This window comes from Emydura macquarii, unplaced genomic scaffold, assembly GCF_026122565.2.
Source record: "Emydura macquarii macquarii isolate MOO-44397 ecotype Brisbane River unplaced genomic scaffold, CSIRO-AGI_Emac_v2 contig_1876, whole genome shotgun sequence".
NCBI lineage: Eukaryota > Metazoa > Chordata > Testudines > Chelidae > Emydura > Emydura macquarii.
In genome coordinates this window covers 15,884,785-15,905,390 of record NW_027132013.1, presented here as the reverse complement: position 1 = coordinate 15,905,390, position 20,606 = coordinate 15,884,785, and the positions used below count along the sequence as shown (strand labels likewise).

The following is a 20,606-nucleotide window of genomic DNA, read 5'->3' as shown; positions in this document are numbered from 1 at the left end:
GTCCATGCGCCAATTAACATTTCAAGGTCAGTTCAGTAGCCTTACGGTACTCTTCACTCCAGCAAGAAATAGTTAACTCCAGAATTGGAGGGGGCAGAGGAGGGTAATGAAAGACACCGTTTTGCCACAATCCCATTCTACACTGAGTTAACTATCATAACCTGCCAGTGAAGAAAGGCATTTTGGACAAATATTTTTGTATGTGTTCTTGGAATATACTGAGAGTTTCCAGGAAGATTGTTAATAGTTTCAGAAGGAGATACTGCATGGGCTCTACATCATTGGTTCTTGTATGATGCCCAAACCTGTATTTCACAACAGCTGTATTTTTCACTTTTAAAATTCTAAGCTGAAATAAATTTAAATTCTCTGTCTGTCTAGAAGTTTCTTTTTTTTAATTCCCAATGTAGCTCTACATGCTGCTTATTCTTCCAAGCATTAAGAAAAACCCTTCTAGCTTTGCTTCTCCCATACATCACCCAAGATGGTCACTCCTTGTCGGATTTCTCAGGTAGAATGGAAGAAATGGATTATGTATGGGAATAAAATGAGGACAAAACTATGGGGTGCTTGGTTTTCATTTAAATCCTGACATTCAACAAAGATTCCAATTAAGTTCTGCAATGCACAGATTTATTAAGAGTTTTTTTCCTTGTCCTGTGAACTCTGTTGAAATAAGCATCTAAAAACACTGCTTTTTACCTAACACAATAGTGCCAACATTATCTAGTTTTTAAAAACACAAAAACTATGCAAGATGCCACACCTTTGCCTCCAGAATAACACTGATGATGGCCTGGGGATCATCAATGCAGGCTTCTTTCAGGTCTTGCCAGTCGTTCCACAAAGGGACATCTTGCAAATTCAAAATCTAATAAAAACAACGTTAGAGATTTTCTATGAATTGTTTTAAACATGTAGTGAGTGTGTTGCGACTAGTTCAGCTGTTAGCCAAAGCCAAAAAACTCATTTATCATACCAGAAAGGGTATGGGAATCCTAGGTGATGCACTTTCCTTTTAATCTAGACCCCTAGAAAGTGTTCTATCACAGAGGCCTGAACCCATGAATACATATCCGTCTGAAGAGAATGCTGGCAGAGTTTTAAGAGACAACGCACCACCAGTTATGCTGTGAATAGGCCAAGCCTACTAGATAAGCAGGCAAGCATCTATTTTCCTCTGAATCTCTTAGGTTTGTAAAACTGTGATGGAAAATTCAGAAAAGAATAAGTTTTCTTGGGAAGTCTCCAGTGATTGCGGCCTCTGTGCAGGCTGGAGGAAAGAGAGACCCTGAAAGAATGGCCTCTCAAGTGTTTTTGATTCCCCCCCTCCCTCCCCCCGCTTTTTCTCCAGTCTGGTCTGGAAACAATTGCACAGAGGCAATTGGAAAGGAAAAATTATGGATGAGGGATGGAGAGAGTTAACCAGACATTTCAGCACTTTCAGAAAGCTGATCAGGTTTGAATTTTGGATAAGAGTTTGGGGAGGATGTTTTATGTGCCAAAGGGAACCATGGGTTCAGAAGTTTTTAGGCCAGTATACTCTATATGTAGTTACTTAACAAAATGGCTTTCATACCTTTTGGTAAATCTGCAGTTCTCCTATTTTGTTCTGCAAATCAGACTTCAGTTCTTCAGTTATGCCTGGGTCACAGATGCAGTAAGCTAGGATTTCCAGACAAGCCTCAAGGGGCCACCTGTCCAGGCAGCGCAGGGCCAATCTACTTCTCAACATCGCATCCTTCACTGGGAACAGATACTGCCAACCGTCCTGATCTGTGAAAAGACAAGCTATCAGCATGAAGCCTAGTTTCTATGCTTTGGGGGTCAGGGGAAGGAGAAAAAAGAATTTCCATTCTTTGGATTTGCCCACAGATCACCAGATCAGTCCCCAATTTCCAATCCCTATTTCAGGCTGTACACTCTATAAAGAAAACTCATTCCCTTTACCGTCAGCAGTCGCACAGCTCAGCACAGCATCCCTCACGCTGGTCAGCTCCTCCATATCCTGACTGTACAGGTCTAAGACTCTCAGGGCTTTGGACCAGTCCTTTGCAGTGAGCGCTTGCTCAAAGACTTCCATTAATACCTCGACAGCCATAGTGGAATGCAAGCCCAAGAAAAGGAGCGAAATGTATGGCTTGCCACAGAGGCCACTAACTGATCCACTGCCCTCCTCCCGGGGGTTCTGAAGTGGCTCAGACATGGTAAGAAGAAAACTCTCCAGGATCGAGAACTCCTTCAGTAATGTCTCGCATTCTTTAGAAATCTGCTCCATGCCCAATGGCACCTCCCTCTTGCCTCGAAATTCCATCCAGGACAGGCTTGGTTTGGGGACCTTCTGTATCTTGGATGCACAGAGACATGCCACCGTGGCCATTAGATTTGACTGAGACTTAAGGAAGGCCAGGGAAGAGGCAGTGAGCGCATGTTGGTTCAAGTCAGCCAGAGAGGAAGAGGGCAGAGTAGAAAACTCCTCAGATTCCATAGCTGGATTGTGGATCGGTATCTCAACATCCGGCAAACAATGGTAGGCATGAAGATGTGCTAGGCTGCTGATGTTAGTCAAAAGGGACCTGGTCTGGCTGCTTTGCCTGACACTGCACAAGGACAATGGTTCACAACAGCAGTTAATGATAACTTGCTGCACATTTAAGTTCAATTCTTCTTTAGCCAACAGTGAAGAGAGCCTGGAGGAGTTAAAACAGAACCAACTTAGCAGGTGTGTGTGCAGAATACTTTGCATTTACACAGAATCTCAAGAAGTATTACAAACTTTATTAGTCCTCAGAGGTATGTACTCTCTCTTTTAACAGGGGAAAAGGAGACACCAAGGTTGTGTGTTGCCTAACATCACATGAGGATTCAAGCAGCAGAGCTATGAAGAGAACTCAGAGTCACAGCTGCCATTTCTCTGCTCTTACTAATAGGCATCCACCTTATAAAAAAGGACACTCCTAGGTCAGGATTATCTTTTTAACTGCTGCGTGTGAGTGAGAATCACGAGGACTACACACCTAATCCTATTTATAAATTTACTACATTATATATTTCACTCCTAATTTCAAGTAAGGAAGAGATGTCCTCCAGTATAGGGCAACAAAGGAGACCTTGAGGTGTTTTCCATCTTTTCTGAGGGCATCAAGCACAGAATATAATTAAGAACCAGGTGGGCCCATACCACCCCATCATCTCCTTCCCACTGTCTGTATTTCTGTGAACTGTAAGTTTCCTGCAGATAAAGTAATTGAAATGCATAGCTTGGCAACCCATCCCACCCTGTAAATAAACCCTGTATTTTTTCCCCTGTTTTTGGAGGGAGATAGAGAAGGAACCTCTGGGATTCTGCTGAAAGACTCATATCAGCTTCTCCCACAGCAAAGTACTGGCCATAGCCTTTCCTGGAGCTAGCAGATTCCATTCCAAGTGTCAGAGAGAAAGGGAGCAATCATTTGAGGACAAAACAAAAAGCATTCCCACCTCTGGCAGCTGCAGCGCTGCCACCCTGATCAGCCTGTAGAGATCAGGACCTGGTTTCAATCTTCTGAGAATAACGTACTGCGATTTCATTAGAGATCAATTAATGGAGTGAGCCACGAAACAAAGGGGATGGAATCTGTAATTTAGCCAGACTACAGAAACTTGCTAAGCACAGAATATCAATCCTCTTTGAGGGAGGCCCAACACTGGGCCTACAACAAGTGGGCTTTTTGCTAATATGATTTACTCCAATGCTAAGTAATCATTACATAGCGTGAAAGCTTACAAGGTACTGCTTGGCAGCAGGGCAGTGTCAAAGCTATAACAGATGCCTGCATTGTTGAGTTATAGAATTTGGAAGTAGCAGCAAAGATAAAAAGGACAAAACAAAATACAACCAAGGAGGAGTGGGCTTTAGAGCTTAAATGCTTCAAGGACCAGCTGAGTATTTAGGATGTTTCTTGGAGGAGACAGTGGGCACTTATGTAAGTGGGGACGTTATCCTGAGCACATGGGCTGGCACAGAGCTTGAAAGTGTAATGACTGTTTACTGTAATCTATTATTGGTGGACTGCTCTGGAATCAGATTGTCTTTTGAAAGAGACTTAGTAAAATCCAGACAAACATACAACTTAGTTCATTACCCTCTGTGAAAATTAACAAATCTCCAAATGGCTAAAATGTAAAATGCCCAGTAAGCACCTGCTGCTCTAGCAGAGAAGAAAACTTCACCCTAAAATTTCATGCAATAGGTTACTTTCCCTTGTTTGATGTACATGGCTAAGAGCAATATCATGCTCCTTCAGTTTGTGTCTCAGTACAGACAGACAGTGAATTACAAAAAAAGACGCTGAACAGCTTATAAAGTATTATCAAATATGGTCTCATTTAACACCTGCTTCAGTTACCCAAGTCAGATTCTTTCAGTACCAGCCCAATATGGAAGTTAGAGATGGAAATGCACATTAGATAATCCAGTCTACTTACCTACCAGCGCAAGATCCATGCCCAGTAGTTCTCAGAAGTGATCATGTGAAACAATTTTATTTTTATTTTCATTTTGTTACATTTATAAGATAAGATGTGTGGCCATTGTGTCCAGAAGTTATGCAGTTACAATTTAAACATGCCCCCCTCTAGCCCCTGGGGGCTCTCAGTCCAATTCCCGATGGCCAGTAGTTGTCTAGGTCACAAAACACATAACCGTAAGTTTTGTTAATTGTGATCCTCTGTGGCCATCTCATTAGAGAAGCCAGGGACTAATGCCCTCCTCAGATCTAGCAGTGGTCTTTGCAGAGCCATTCCAGTCATAGAGGACTTTGAGTCCAGCTCAGTTCACAAGCAGTAAATTAATCAGTTAAGTATTCATGAAAAGCACCTACCTGTCAGGCGGAACTTGTCTCTCAAACAAGAGCAGAGAGAGCAAGTGAGATGGACTCTGCTGTAGCAGTATGAAAGGATTCCCCACCTTCACCTCTGCAGTTTGATCTACAAATGTAAGACAGACATTTAAAAAACAAAAAAAACAAAACAAAAACAAAAAACACACCACAACCCTAAGTTAATTTAATACACCAGACTGAGTCTGTTCAGCTAAACTGTACACTGCCTCTGAAGCCCCTGTGCTCATAATCACTAACACCTCATGGTCACAGTAACGAAGCACATTGGGAATCCAATGACCTCAATTGCTCTGATTCTATTGTGCCCCACAATCTTTTACACCATCTTAGAGTGCTTCAGAGAAGGCATTACAAGAACCAGTGTAGTGTCTGAGGGAGAGTTTCTGACACCTGAGTAAGGCCTCGCTGCAAACAGCTGAGCACATCTGCTTTTGCATAAAAAGCCGTACAGAGAAAAGTTTCAGCAGGAGCTTGTCAGAGTCACAACTCCTGCACTACTATAGTTATCTGGTTTGTTAGAAGTCTCTAGATACAGGTTAACTTTATTTGCTCCATATTTTTTGTTTTGCTTGCCCTGAAGCAAGAATTGCCGGTGCTCTTACAAATGGAGCAAAAGGTTTGACTAATTTCACTGAAATGCAGAGGATAGCTGCATAAAGCTTCTTACTTAGGGTTGGCCCACACTTAAGTTATAGCAGCATAATTACATTGGTCAGGGGTGTGAAAAAAACCCACACCACTGACCAACATAGCTACGCCGACAAAACCCCGAGTGCAGATGCAGCTATATCGATGGAAGAGAGCTTTTGGCAACATGTTGTTCAGGGAGATGGTGTTCCTACACTGACAGAAAAGCTTCTGTTTGTGTAGGCTGAGTCTACACTAGGGGAGTATGCCAATATAACTGACCAGGATAGGCTCAGTAGTGCAGACGTATCCAGAGTCACCCCTTCTTCACTATCCTTCCACCTTCTAAAGCAACAGGACAACATGGAGCACCATGGGACTATCACCTCACATTTCTCCAGTTATTGAAATATGAAGTCGTGACAGGTTGGTGGCACTAGTACCTTCCACACATATAGTGACATGACCTATTAAAGTGAAAGTCTGAAAAAGGTTCTGTCGTTCTCCTTTTTCCTCTACCTCACTGAGGGATGTAAACTTTAGAAGGCAGTTTACTCTGAAGCGACCCTAAAATCAGAGTTGTGGAGTTACACAGTAGTGTGGCCCATTGACTCCAGATTAAACCAGCTTGGTTTACAAGTAAACGGACAGGTTTTTTTCTCCTAACTGCCAGCACAATATACTCAAGCTGGGGTTTCTGGCTCACATGCCGCCGCCACCACCACCAAGTGATTCTATGAGAAAGTAATACCCAGTTACATCTACACAGCCCCATTGTTTTCAGTGCCCTGTCTACCCATCCAAGTAAATGGGAAGACTCCTATGTAGTCCTTTTCCAGAGTGGAATCAAACTATAAAAGTTAGATAATGTCACCTCCTTGTGACAGGCTTCTCAATAGACACGTCACCTAGCTCTGGATTCAGGCTCCGTAGCACAATAGCAGCCAGCGTGTTAATATAATCAAAGAAGCTCTGCACGCAATCCATCCGTACGTTGCTCACGGGCATGGTCTGAATGTGTTGGTCCAGGATTTTCAGCAGGAGTTGGGTTTGATTACGAATTGGATGTGCCTCCAACTCTGGAAGTTTCAGAGATGCCTGTTCTACCAAGTTAGTGATCAGGCTCCCTTTGGAGTCTAGTAAAAAATAAAAATCCAAGATTTGATTAGAACTGCAATGTTTAATAATACAGATGCTGGGACTTTTTCCACCCTAGCAAGCACATCCATCAATTTAGAGATGACTTTCAGTAGACGTTTTCAGGAATTACTGCACTAGAACAGACCAACAGCCCCATCTAGTCTAGCACCCTGACTGAGTAGCAGGGAAAGTGTAAAACCCCCAAGACGCACCTAGTTGTGCAATATTGCATTAGTGGGGGGAAGAGACATAGATTTCTTCCTAAATTTAGCTGGTGGACATCTCTTAGACCCTGGAGTATGAAGTTTAAAGAGCACTTACAGTTCTCTTAGCTTTCTGTGAATCACAGATGCCTAGTCCTTTACTAAAGCTCTTTAGAAGTCTGATGAGTGAAAAAATGTCACTGCTACATATTTAGAAGAAGAACTCGGAACTAGGTAGCAGTTGTTCCAACACTGAACAGTTATTTCTGGGAACAATGATCAGCTGATACATAGTTCGCTCAATCAACCACTGACAACTGCCAGGGCTCTTCGGCTACCAAACTTTTACTGATGGAGACTCATTTGCTCTCACCTTACTGGGCAGCAACAACCAAATGCAAAGGGAAAAAAACAGGAGAAGCAGAACTACCATTTGTTTTAGTATCATTTACACAGAAATGGTATTTTTTCCCCCGATATAAACAGACGTCAGGTTAAAAAAAATTATATCTATTTTAAAAACAAATCTCCCTGTGTTTTACCACCTTTTAAGCTTATTAAAACTGAACATTTAAAAAATGTAATTTACTTATAATTTATGCCATTAACATTTTGCTTTTCTCTCTCTCTGTTTGAATGAATATAGCTTCATTGGTTTAACTTTTGCTATTGATAAGCTTCTGATTTTGGCGCAATAGCCCACTGTTGCAAGGTTTGTATTCCAAATGCTTGAGGGAAATTTAAATCCCAAACAAGTCTCTGCATTTATATTTTTAAAATTCACAACTGCATTGCTAATACTAGATTTTAAAAACTTATATTTATATTGTCTAAATTCAGGAATTAGTCTATGAGGTGGTAGACCTTTTCATCAGTTTTAGACAGTTTTTAAAAAAAAAAATTAAAAGCAAAAAAATGGTTGACAGAGTCTTTAGTGCTAAGAGAACCCATGAAACTCACCTGGAAAATCTTCAACGTGTGTCAGTGTTTGCAGGATTTGATCTAGGTGCTGCGATAAAACAATCTGATTAGCAATACAGTCCTCAGTCAGGGTTGGGTAGCACATCTGGAGAAGGTCCACAATATTGTATCGAAACTGACCATTTATTTTGTCATCAGTGATCTCTGTTGAGAAACAAAGATCAATAATAATGATAGTTAATACTGGACACTAAGTCTTTTGGGCCTAAAAGACCCACAGAAAGAGGAGAAGCTTTACACCTCTAGTTAACCAGTTCAAAACCAGTGCAGTTGGGTAAGCAGTAGAGATGATGTAGCTAGCAGAGCTAAAAACTTTCTAAAGGGAATTAAGAGGCCACAGAAGGCAGTTTAAAAAGCCAAGATAAAAATACCTTTATGGAAAGCTTTGAAATATTCTGTTTAATGAACAACTCCTTAGCTATATTTACTTATCCATCATGCTAGAAGCCAAATCTAATTTACAGATTCTCAGCACACCCAAAAAAGTTGCTGATACATTACACAAATACACTTCCAAAATACAAAGGGAATAGATACAAATTCAGCATGCAACAAAGAAATTTTAGAAGCAACAAAGCCTACACATGTACCCCCTAGCCCTGGAAAACTAGTAGCCGACACACCAGAAACCAAGACCTCAAAGCATACAGAGAGGAAAACACTTACCTGATTTAGATTGCCCTTGTGACATACAAGGATAGTTGAGAATTTTATTTATTTGTTGAAGAACTGCTGGGAAACCCCTTATGCCATCAGCATGCAGTAGAATGAAGTCGAGTCTACGGCCTACAAGCATCATTAGACAAGGGAGGGAAAATAGGAGTTGGGGGTGACATATGACAGAGTTATAAGCTTACATAAATCATGTTCTTTCATTAAAACTCCATAGCTACTATGAACAGTTATTTTAAAACTAGAAAGAGCATACAGGCATTTGTGACAATGCGCCCCATGTACACCCTTATGTTGTGATTGTGTATCATTCATGTTCACCCTGATAGTGTAACTGTGTATTGTTTAATGCAAAGTATGTAATGAAAGGTGTTTCTGGAATGCTCATGACATACTGAACATTATTGTTATGACATTGCAAGAAACATACTACTATCTGTGTGGTTATGAGGCTCTGCTATGTAATATTCCCAAATATTTGTCTCACATGTTTTAAGGCCGATCTAGGCAAACACTAAAAGCAGCAGTGGTTCACACCTCACTAAGGCATACATAAAACAATCCAGCTCTTCCAGGAACAATAGACTAACCTAAGCATCTGATAAGGTTAGGATCGACTCCCTAGAGAAGACCAGGCAAGGAATACTGTTGCTCACCTGACCCTGAAGGGGAGAGCGTGAAGCCCAAGGGGGGACATGGAGACATTTGAAATAGGGGGGACATTTTGCTTCCAGGATCTCTCTCTGGCAATCCATCTACAAGACAACATCCAGACTGTCCACAGAGGGAGAGCCTGGTTGGAGGCCGACCAACCAGCCTGTGGTGAGAACCATCTAAAGACTGTAAGGCTACTGAAATGTTAAATTTAGTTTAGAATGCGATTTGCTTTTATTTCTTCCTGATCAAATCTGACCTATATTCCTCTGTCTTATAAGCACTTAAAATCTTTCTGTACTTAATAAACTTAATTGTTTGTTTTATCTAAAGCAGTGCATGTGGTTTGGATGCATGTAGAGACTTCGTTTAGAGTGACAGAGTTGGCGCATATCAATTTCTTTGATAAATTGATGGACTGCGAGCTTGCAGCACTGAATTCTGTAAGACGGTGGTTTCTAGGGTTGCATTTGGGATTGGGGGTGTTTGCTGGGTCATTCTATTGCATAATCCCATAAGTGGCTGGCCAGAAGCACTCATTCACTAAGTCAGGGGCCTCTTGCTTACAGGAGGCTGTGTGCTGGCTGACCCAGGAGTGGGGGGTTCACACAGCAAGGGCAAGTGCAAGACAGGTCCCAGGGATGAGGGATTGGACTGACACAGCTAGACACCAGTCCAGATTGCAGAGGGGAACATCACAGCCATGCAGCTGAACAAACCTACCCTTTGTCTCAAGGCTATTATGTAATCGTCTCTCTGCTGTTTCCAACAGCTGCTTGCAGGTTTTCCACAGGTGGCACTGCGTACAAGCTAAGTCAAATGCTGCCATTGCTGAAGGGCTGAGGTCTGCCAGTACTTCACTCATAGGATCTGTATGCTCCAGCTGGATGCCTCTAGTCCAAAAGTTTTCTTGGAGAGTAGGGACAAGGCTTCCAGAAGTGGTAAGCAGCTTATCAGTAACATCCGAGATGGAATAAAATACCATACCTAAACAATCAACCAAAACATGCAGTCATTAGTTAAACTGGACAATTATTTTATGTCCCATAATGAATAATTCTTTGGTCCTTTACTAATGCAACTAGCATCTGGTCTGCTTTTTGGACCACTGCTGCACATGGAACAGAGGTTTACACTGAGCTACTCACAAAGATGCCTGGTTTATTTCCCTGGAGTGGTTATAGCAAATTTAGAACCAAGCAATGTCAGTCTGAATAGTTGAAGTTGTTTGACAATGTGCACCACCTTGTACTCATCAACATTGACTACCATCTACTATCACGTTGCCCAGACTTCCATCTTTGTAAGATTATTCTGAAGTTCCTTAATCATCTCCAGTTTTTACCAGCCTAAGCAACTTTATTATCTATAGATGGCCATCTCCTTGTTCCCATTTTCTAGGCTATTAATATAAAAAGGAGGACAGTTTATTCCTCTAAGCAATCATATTTGTAGCACAGTTGTAGCATCTGAGCTCTTATTCTTCCTTATTTGTTTTCTACCTCTTAACGAGATTCCTCATTTCTAGTTTATAGAATTCAATCATCCAGTCTTTACCTGCTGCTGCTGCACTCCCAATAGCCTGAAGCGTTGAGCGGCCACTGCCAGATCTCCTAATGCCTCCAGTACCATCAGCTGACTGATTTGCAATTTTGTGCTCCACTTTTGCCAGCTCCCGCACCACCTCTTGGTAGCGTTCCATGAAAACCAGCTCACCATAGCAAGCCGAAGACTCCAGATTAAACATCAAAGCCACCTGTCACAGGTAATAATGCAGCAGGTTATACTGTACATCATCAAAATACTGTTTGAAAGGCCAAATAACATTTTACTAAAAACTTTTTAAAAAGTGCCTCAACTAAAAACAAACATGGGCAATTTCAGCCCAAGTGGCAATTTTATTCAGAAAGTTCTAGATGCCTGAAAATAGGGACTTATAATGAAGACACTTTTGCAATTATAGCTCTATAGTTCTGCTAGCAGGAGCCATAAAATTGGATTTGGATTCACTCTAACAACTGACTTATAAAGATGTTACAAAGATTCCAATACATTACACATTCAAAGGATTAAGTAGCTAGTCCCACAGTGTGAACTATTTTAAATTAGTCCTTATCAAACAGGGAATACCCTCTAGATTAGACTATTCTAAAATTATGTTAGGCCAACAAGGTTGTGTGGGCTGTTGTTACTCAGCCATCGGGGGGGGGGGGGGGGGGGGGGGGGGGGGGGCGCACCAGTTAAACCCTGTTCCAAGGTTGTGTTACCATCACAGATGTAGAGACACAAAGTAGCAAAGAAAAACAGATCTGTTAGCCCCAGGGGATGAAAATAAAAAACCATGTTTGCTAACTGGAACTGAGTAAGGGACTGACATTCACCTGCTGCTGATGCAAGGATAACTATGCAAAAGCACTTGACAGTGTCCCTCTCAATCATAGCTGGGCCACTGCACTTTCTATAGGATTCAACTGCTGAAACACTTCAGGCCAGTTTTTCAGAAAGGCAGCTTGAAAGCTACATGCAAAAATGCACATGGAATTGTAACCAAGTGTGGCAATATAGATGCACAAGTTTGCTAATTGCACATGTATAGGAGGGGGCTAGGAGTTAGTGGCACACATACCTTGGGCCTCCTGTTCTGACAGCTTGACCACAAAACACTCCTCCTTCACATGCCCATTAAGCAAGTGTGCCATACACACTAGACCAAGCCAACAGCTAGGGAACTACGGCATGTCTTTACATGTTAGAGATGGGCATGAAGGTTGTGGAGAGTCATGGGGTTTTTTTGGTTCAATGACTATAAAAAAAAAAAAATAGCTGAAATGCTGCTTTTCATACAAGAGTGGCATTCCACACACGGGCTCATCACCATCTCTCTCACCCACATGGAACACCAGGTTAGGCCCAGGCCTTGTAAAGCCTTCACGAGCTTTGAAACCCCAGTTTCCTTGGGGGTACTGGCTTGAGCTATTCTTGTTCCCCTCCTGCTGCTGGATCTACTCTGGCCCCTGAATTTGGAAGGCAGTCTCCACCACATATTTTTGTCCTTTAAACACCCAGCTGGCTGGCACAGTAGGAATTCAATACAAATCTCATCAGCCATCACGAGCAGAGGCTTCCATATTGAACCAGCTTCTGAGTTTTGCATAGCAATGAACACACACACTTACCTGATGGGCTTCTATAAAGTTCCCCCTCAGGATACAGGAGACTAGAAGAGACTCTGGTGGGGAGAGCATCATGGGTATGAGGAGGTTCTGCTGCCGAGGCTTCAGTCTACATTCTAGGTCACTCCAGCCAGACACAGTACTGGTACTTCCCTCTACAAGACCAAAGAGGGACACAGCATGCTGGGTTATAATGGAAACAAGCTTTTCATCAGGCACTAATGCTTCAATATGGAGACGGGGAATTTGAAGCGGAGTTTACAATACCAGTTTTAAGGGGTTGTATTGTCTGCTTTAAGTAATTGACATATAGCTAATTATGAATCATGTCTCCCACTGCAAAGAATCCAAAGCACTTTATACATATATCAGTTCACCCACCACCTGCCTCTGCGGAGGAACCTGTTTAATGCCACACCACACAACTATTTAGGTCAGAAAGTAAAGAATATTTTCAGTTAATCCTACTGTTAAAATTTTCATGGAATCTTCAAGGAAAATTACTGATCAGGACTTCAGTTTTACATCTCACCTGAAGAGAAACACCCCTCAGCAGCCTACCCTCCCCAAGTATCAGACGGGGTACTGGCTTGGTTTGTGACAGATGGATGAGTCTCAGGTACTGAAGTGGATGTAGAACTCCAGGTGTCTGTTGGTGGTCTTCTAAGCAAGTGCTGACCTGGTCTATTCTTTTATCTTGTGAGATCAACCAAGATCACAGCCTCATGTGACAGGCAGTCTGTCAAACTAAGAGTAGTAACGGAGCCCGCTGACTGGACAAAGGAGCTTAAAAGGCAACTTCAGGTCCAATAGACTCTATTTTTCCATGCATCATTTGTACAAAGCATTTCAGAACAATTTCCAACATACGAGAGTCAAGCAAAAAAGCCATGGGCTCGAGAGCTGATGAGCCCATGCACCCACCAATAAAGTCAGTATGGCACTTAGATACCACAATGTCAGATGCCTTAGAAAGGTATGTTGGGGTCAGTTCAAGCTCTGGATTAGTGTGACCTTATGACTGACTGACATTTTAAAGGCACAACAGTGAGAGTCACAGTTCTAGCTCCTACCACAACTGTAACTCCGCCCAAGCATATATGTATTCGGTATAAATTTAGCATTAATACCATCTATATTTAAATTGTATTAATAAGAGGGAGAAGACAATTCAGGGTTCTGGTGCCCCAGTGTCTGGGAGAGTACAGTTGGAGTCCTCTAAACCTTTTTATGAATTTAAATATTTTATATTCTAACAAGTCTGTGGCCTCCTAGCACTTCACAATTGTCACTACACTACACACCACAGCCATTTGCAAAATCACAGCAGCAGCAAGAGAATGCTGATCCTCCTGTTCCAAAAAGAAAAGGTCCCTGGCATTCAAACTAGAAAAGAATCTCGGTTAGCAAGGGAAAGTCTGACAAGGTTAAGCAGTTCTGACTCCATACTGCACAGAGCAGTGATGTGCACAAACCGATCAGTTAGTTTCAAACAAAAATCCTTTCAATGAGATTTAGTACCTGAAGTGCTGGTGCTCAATTCACTGCTTGTACTTTCCAGTGATTGACCGAAAGTTCCCTCTTTACAATCTGAAGTGGAAAATAAAAACAGCATGTGAAATATCTCAGACCCAGACAGGACAACTGAAGCTCCTCTTCTGGGCAAGAGAGCTCAGGGGTAATAACGCAGATTATTAAGCAACTGCAAGATACCACTGATGCGGTCCTCAGACATGAGCCATTACTTAATCTATGGAGAGCACAGAAGACACTCACTCTGGAACAAAAGAGTGGGTCATCCAGTCTGGCCTCCTGTCGGATGGTGGAGAATGTCAGATGCTTCAAAGGAAAACTTTACCCTCCCATTACAAGAATGGCCCTAGTTCTACAAAGTTGTAAGACTGAGGCAGGAGAATCAAAGGCCACTGTAATTTTTATCCCAGCTGCTATCACTGCAGATGCTATGCTCATTCATGGTCATAAAGAGATTTGGGTGGGGTTGTTTTGTTTTTTTAAAACACTCAATATCTTGCAACAGCAAGTTACCTAGAATAATCATATGTATAGAAAAAACTGATACATGGAAATAATTCTAAGCATGTTGCCTTTTAATTGTGAGGTGGATTTTGGGATAATGACATCTACCCAACGGGTACTGGACTGGGACCAGCCACTCTTCACAAAGAACACCAAATCATATCTATCTTGGACACTAACTAAAGAGCTTGGGGAGATACGAGGCCTAATACTCCATTTCCAGTCCTGTGAGCCACCCAGTCACCCTTCTCGAGACACCAGCAAATAGTTTCCTTTTCTGGTTAAATGACATGCACTTGCAATGCTGTCTCCACGGCAATTTCTCTACTCACCCATCCTCCACCTCCGAGTTTGACGGCGCTTCCTCAAGCTTGAGCATCTGGTTAAGGAGTAGTGTCTCTTGGAGGCTGCAAGTTGATGTTCTGAAAGAGCAGCAGTCTGAGTAGCTTCTTTAGGGGTCATTATTATACACATACAAATCCACTGCCAGGCAACAGGTCAAGACATTAAAAAAAAAATTACCAGATACATAGCAAGAAACTAGGGGCCTAGTAGAAAAATAAAGATGGACACATGCCTGTATGGTCCAGGGCAATGCCTTGGAGAGAAATCCAGACTCATGTGTCCATGGATATCAAGGAGAGTGCTGAGATTCCTATCAGGAGGCTGCTGCCCCGGGACTCTGCTCAAAATATCAAATATTTAATACACCCTCAGGAGTCAGGTCACAACACTTCAGCTCCATGAACGTTCTGCTAAGTCTGAGCCTACACAGGCTTCAAAAGACATTAGCACTACACCTCAAGACTGACCTGCACTACCTTCTATTCTCCCAACCCTGAACCTCTATAGAGCAGAAGCTGCCAGCCATGCCACATCATGCAGGGCTTTATGAAGCAGACACATGAAGAAATGGGGAAAATAGTCATTTGCAAGCTACACTAAAGACCAGCACACTAGCCCACAAGACTAATGAGCTCTTCTCCCATGTGTGCTGTAGATCTCTCAATTCAAGGATCACCAAGCTGTGGCTACTGAGACCTTACTGGGTCTTACCTGCATTTCTATTACTCATGACTACTTTGTATCTCCACTGAGCTTCAGAGAGGTATTTGGAGAACTGCAGCACTCTGCTCCCGAAGACATCTCTATTCACAGAGAAACTCAAGCACTCCACCAACTCCAACTCATCATGGGGCACATTACTCGAGTCCCATGGGAGGGAACTCTGAATTTCTTCCAAGTGGTTGAGGAGCATCTTGAGGAAGGCATCCATTGCCAGATCATCCACTAAAAATCCAGTGACATCACTGGTAAGGTGTTTCAGATCTAGATGGCTCAGCCTGGAGGATTCACAGGTCTCACTAGTCAACTCTGAGCCAAGCAGAGTTTGAGCACCATGGTAGATTGTCCGGGGAGCCTGAAGATGTTTCTCTACCTTCCTTTCAGGCTCTGCTGGATGCTGTGGACTTTCTGAGGTGGAAGATTCTCGGCTGGCACTGCCATCCAAGTTGCCAGCACCAAAGCTCTTTTTCACAATATCATCCTCTTCTGCATAGTCCTCAGGCTGGGGAGTCTCTGTGTAGAGGTCACTATAGGAGACAAAAAGCAAGGAGAAGATGTTCTCCAGAAGCTCCAGATGCAGAGGAGCAGGGACACTCCGTAAGTACTGTTGGCACTTGGCAAGATACTGAGGAAAAACAGCTGGACAATCTGTAGGTGTAAAACAAAACAAAACACACACTTAAAACATTTGCCAGGAATTGTTTTCTCCTCCCCCTCCTTTCTGATTCCACAAGGGTGAACAAAGTTACAAGAATGGGAAACAAGAGAGCCATTAAAGAACAAGATGGCAATGGACTTTTATAAGAATCTTTGCCACAGGAGTTCAGAGCACTGCTCCATCTAGTTCAATATCCTGCCTTCAGCTGTGACCAGTACTAATGGTTCATAGGTGAACATTTCCCTCCTAATAAAGTATCTAGGGAGTTACTCCTCTCTGACCCAGCAGTGACCATCTTATGCCCAAACTCAGATTTCCTCCATTTTAGCACGTCTATAGCTTGTGGCCACTAAGAGAGACTATGTAAACACGTTTGCTCCAAAAATATCAAGCTCTTTAAAAAAAAAAGAAATTCTAGCTACAATATCCCATTAATACCAGTATTTTCTCCTTATACACTGTATTTTAATCTAAGGATTTTAGAGTGCTTTACAAAGGTGGGTAACTTACATCTAACTGTAATAGATATAGAAAGTAAGACTTATCTACCTCATATAGATGCTGTGAGGCTTATTTGCTTGTAAATGCTTTGAGCAAGGAATTATAGATGTTCAAAGTGTAATATTAAAATAAATTACAATCACAGAATCTAGCAACTAGATATGTACAAGCTACTAAACCTAGGCAAGGAGGCCAATCTCCTGTTGTTTCCTTAAGAGGGGTCGAATCTTCAGGGAGGTCACTGAGAAGGTTGTGCATGCAGTCCTTGCACTTCAAATGTCTATGTGAATTCACACACAGGGCATAGATTGCGTATTTCATGGCACAAAACGCCCAGAAGAGCACCAAGTTGCGTCGCTGACTCAGGAGGCTGGGAACCAACATCACTGTAAAGTGAAACATGGGAGGGTTAGTTCTCACACATTTTGAGGAAGATTGACTAATTTTAGTTTATACCAGGTCTTCAAATTCCCCTCCATCCCTAATTCCTTTTAGAAAAGGAAAGCAGAGATTTTTCTGCCCTCCCTGTATGGCTGTTTATAAAGAGAGCAGGTGTTCAGCAAGAGAGGAACTAACAGATTACTTTTGTAGAGTTGTTTTCACTGTCCTCCCCAGTGTATATAATTTTTTTTAAAGTAATTTCACCTCACATCCCTATTAACTTGTTTTGGGTACAGTCTCCTTACAGGGTACTCAAGACTACAGTAGGGTCAAAATGTTGTGACAGAAGTGAGATTTTCAGACTGTTAAATTGCCTTTTCACTCTTCTTTTCAAGTTATAGACATGCTTCCAGGGAATTAAATACCTCAAATTAGAGTTATTTACTAGACAACTCCATATCAGATTCCACCATAATTCCAGTCACACAGGTTCCCAACCTTGGTGTTATGAGACTCCTCTATCTGCTTTATGCTCGATTCCATCTCGGATATTGCTAAATTCTCTGCATCTCAAATCTGCCTCTTCCTCTCCTACTCTATTTCTCAACCCTTCGGTTTGTTATCTCTTGCTTCAATTACTGCAACCCCTTCCGCTCTGTTTTCTCCAGGTTCCAAATCACAACCCTCAATATCCTTTAACGTGCAGCTATAAAAATAATCTCCCTCGTTTACCATGCTAGCTATGTTGTCTGCTTTCCTTGAAACTGTATTGTCTTCTGCTCAGTACATACTACACAAGTCTTCAAGCCCCTGCACAGCTTGGTTCCCATCTTATCTTCTGCCATTACCTACATTCTGATAATTCAGGTCACCTTGATGTTTTCTTAGTTTCCTTCTCCCACAAGTGGCTCTGCCCTTTTTTCTTGCCATTCCCTATAGCTGAATATCATCCTTGGCGCTGTGCACCCCACAATCACTCTCCTCCAGTCACTTCTTACACAGACCGTCTTGGACAACTGACCTCCACCCAGCCTTCCTCCATGACATTATGATTTAGCAGCGTATGGAACAAAGAACAGAGAACAAGACGCATACAAAAGAATAAGCATCTAATAATCATCCTCAGAGGAGCTGAGCCAGCAATTGCAACAGTGGGAAACTTAAGCAAAACTATCTAAATGTAGACATTGCCTAAAAGTCTGTGTTGCTGGATGTGGTTACAACACAGAAAAGTTAGACACATTCAATATCTGGTTTGGCCTGGTAGTATAGATAGGACCGAGTTATGTTGTTCCATTTACAATGCAAGGTCAAACCTTTTTTTAAAACCAGGTTGAATGTTAGCATGTCATAACATGACCTGCAACACAGTAGGTTTTCCTTGTGCAGAAAGGCCACAATCGTGGCCAAACTAGTTTATAACCTGCTTTAAAGAATTTGTATTAACCTAGCTGTATTATAGTTTGACTCTAACCAAATTGGCTGATCAAACTGTTACAGCCTAGTTTGGGCGCTACCCCATTTGAGCACCACTTAACCATAGCTATTAAACATGATTAAAGGTGACCTGTAAAGGATTTGAAGGAAATAAGGGGATTATACCTTTTTCGCTTCTTTATGATGGTTCAAGCTGCCTTTATCTGTCTCCTCCATGAATTCTTCCCTGCCCCTTCCACCTTGTTTTGGGGGCAGGAAAGGTATCACATGCTAGAAATGTGGTCCCTTATCATATTATTAGACAGCAGAGCTGAGTACAGTGTACAAGTCACCTTTAGCTCACCAAGGGAACACAATGCAAAGGCAGTAGAATATTACACCATTTCTATTCTCAGGATAACTTATACTCTCTATGTAGATAAATATATTGGTCTCTAATAGATATTGCATGGTTGTACAGTAGTGGTCCCCAAACACTACCATTTAAAACAATGTTACCACAGTGTTTGGGACAATAGTGTAGTATTTTTTTTTTATTAGAACAACGGGGCCAGCCCATCTGGTTGCTGGTAGTGCAGCATGGGTATTCATGGACTGTTTAAACAATATACTGGAATCACATAATGCCTATGGTCCTGTCCAAACCCTGGGAGATGAACTGCATTAGCTAGAACAGTGTTTGAACGATGTTAATCAGAGTGCTCAAGCATTTTTCCATGAAAACCATTAGCACAGATTTTTCTGAGACTCATGCTATAAAACTCATGGGTTTTATTAAAAATAAATCTGCCAGAGTAAGCACAGCCCAAGATCCATCACTGCAGCTTCACTGCTGGTAGCAATGGTGGAGGGTGGAGTGTAGACAGTACTCAGATGTTTTTAACTTCCTGTCCTTTAAGGGTATGTCCACATGGCAATTAAACACCCACTGCTGGCCTGTGTCTGCTGACTCAGGCTCATGGGGCTCGGGCTACCGGCCTGTTTAATTGTGGTGTAGAGGTTCGGGTTCTAGGATCCCACAATGGGGGGGAGAGTCCCAAAACCTGGACTCCAGCCTGAGCATCTACACCGCCATCAAACAGCCCCTGTAGACCAAACCCCATGAGCCTGAGTCGTCAGACATGGGCCAGCAGTGGGTGTTTAATTGCCATGTAGACATGCTCTTAATCTACTCAGTACAGTTAGTCACTGAAGTGATAAAAACACCAGTCTCCAGTCTGCGCTGATACATCTTCTCTTGTTAAAACAATGATGGGAGATTTTCAGAAATGACTCAGGGCAGATACAACCACAGAAACTAGAACAGGGTTTGACTGATATGGCTTTCCAGAAAAAGTCTTCATCCAGACTATTCAAACAGTTTTTTAATCTCACTGTGTCTCACCATTATAACCAAAACACTTCATCTGGGCTTTTTCCACATTGGAAGCAGGAGTGCAACAGCTGCTAACAGGGCTATGTTTAGACTAGTCTTTTTTCCTGAAGCTTCCCACCACTGTCATTCTGTAGGTGTTAACAACTGAAGGAGTGATAGTTTAGGAAAGGCAGCTGCTAGTGTTTTAACTAGCTGTCATATAACCTATACACCAGTCTGCACTTGACAGCACTTTGTGTCTGGTCAGTTTCATGGTTTTGTTCATGATCAATTGCACTGTTAGTCTCATGCACTAGAAGAGATACCATTCTGATACACTGATCTGAGGGGGGAAGCTCAGATGCATGCTCTTCTCCAGGTCTTGCAGGAGGGCATTAACCAGTAACAGCAGCGGCAAAAATTAAACTGAGGCAGCAGCAGACAGGTGCGTGCACAGGAAGGAAGCAAGACAGGTGGAAGCCAGTGCCTGATGGGTGCTGCTATTTTTGGCCCCCACCCAAGTTATCCTTATCATCATCATGGGAGTAGAAAACTCAGGTTTTTAGGCTTCCCCTCTCCCCACTCTTTCAATTTCAGGATACACTGTCTTAAGGTTGCTCTGTCAGGAAACTGAATTGTAAAAGAATTCACAGTGACAGCACCTCTTTTAAATGCAATTCTCTTAATTCATCACTGAGGTGGAAGAAAAGGGAAGGCTTAATGAAAATCAAGTAGTTATGTAAATTAAAGTGATCTTAGAGAAGTGAAACTAGGGCTAGAATTTACTTCTGTGCAGCTGCATGACTTGGGCAAATTTAAGTGGGCAGAGTCTTCCTGCCT

At 42.2% G+C, this 20,606-nt stretch overlaps 1 protein-coding gene across 3 annotated transcripts in view; it reads right to left on the bottom strand.

Annotated features, from left to right (window-relative positions):
* Positions 1-20,606, bottom strand: part of ZFYVE26 (zinc finger FYVE-type containing 26) — a 69,339-nt gene that overhangs the window by 37,831 nt on the left and 10,902 nt on the right. For all 3 annotated transcript variants that reach the window (XM_067557766.1, XM_067557764.1, XM_067557765.1), the window contains exons 9-22: positions 16,774-16,980; positions 15,427-16,083; positions 14,703-14,792; positions 13,855-13,923; positions 12,337-12,488; positions 10,718-10,916; positions 9,884-10,147; positions 8,501-8,620; positions 7,814-7,978; positions 6,419-6,646; positions 4,863-4,968; positions 1,951-2,690; positions 1,580-1,776; positions 767-871 (exon numbers count right to left, since the gene is read on the bottom strand). In XM_067557766.1, coding sequence (XP_067413867.1) covers positions 767-871; positions 1,580-1,776; positions 1,951-2,690; positions 4,863-4,968; positions 6,419-6,646; positions 7,814-7,978; positions 8,501-8,620; positions 9,884-10,147; positions 10,718-10,916; positions 12,337-12,488; positions 13,855-13,923; positions 14,703-14,792; positions 15,427-16,083; positions 16,774-16,980 — 3,299 coding nt within the window. The remainder of the gene's footprint in view (positions 1-766; positions 872-1,579; positions 1,777-1,950; positions 2,691-4,862; positions 4,969-6,418; positions 6,647-7,813; positions 7,979-8,500; positions 8,621-9,883; positions 10,148-10,717; positions 10,917-12,336; positions 12,489-13,854; positions 13,924-14,702; positions 14,793-15,426; positions 16,084-16,773; positions 16,981-20,606) is intronic.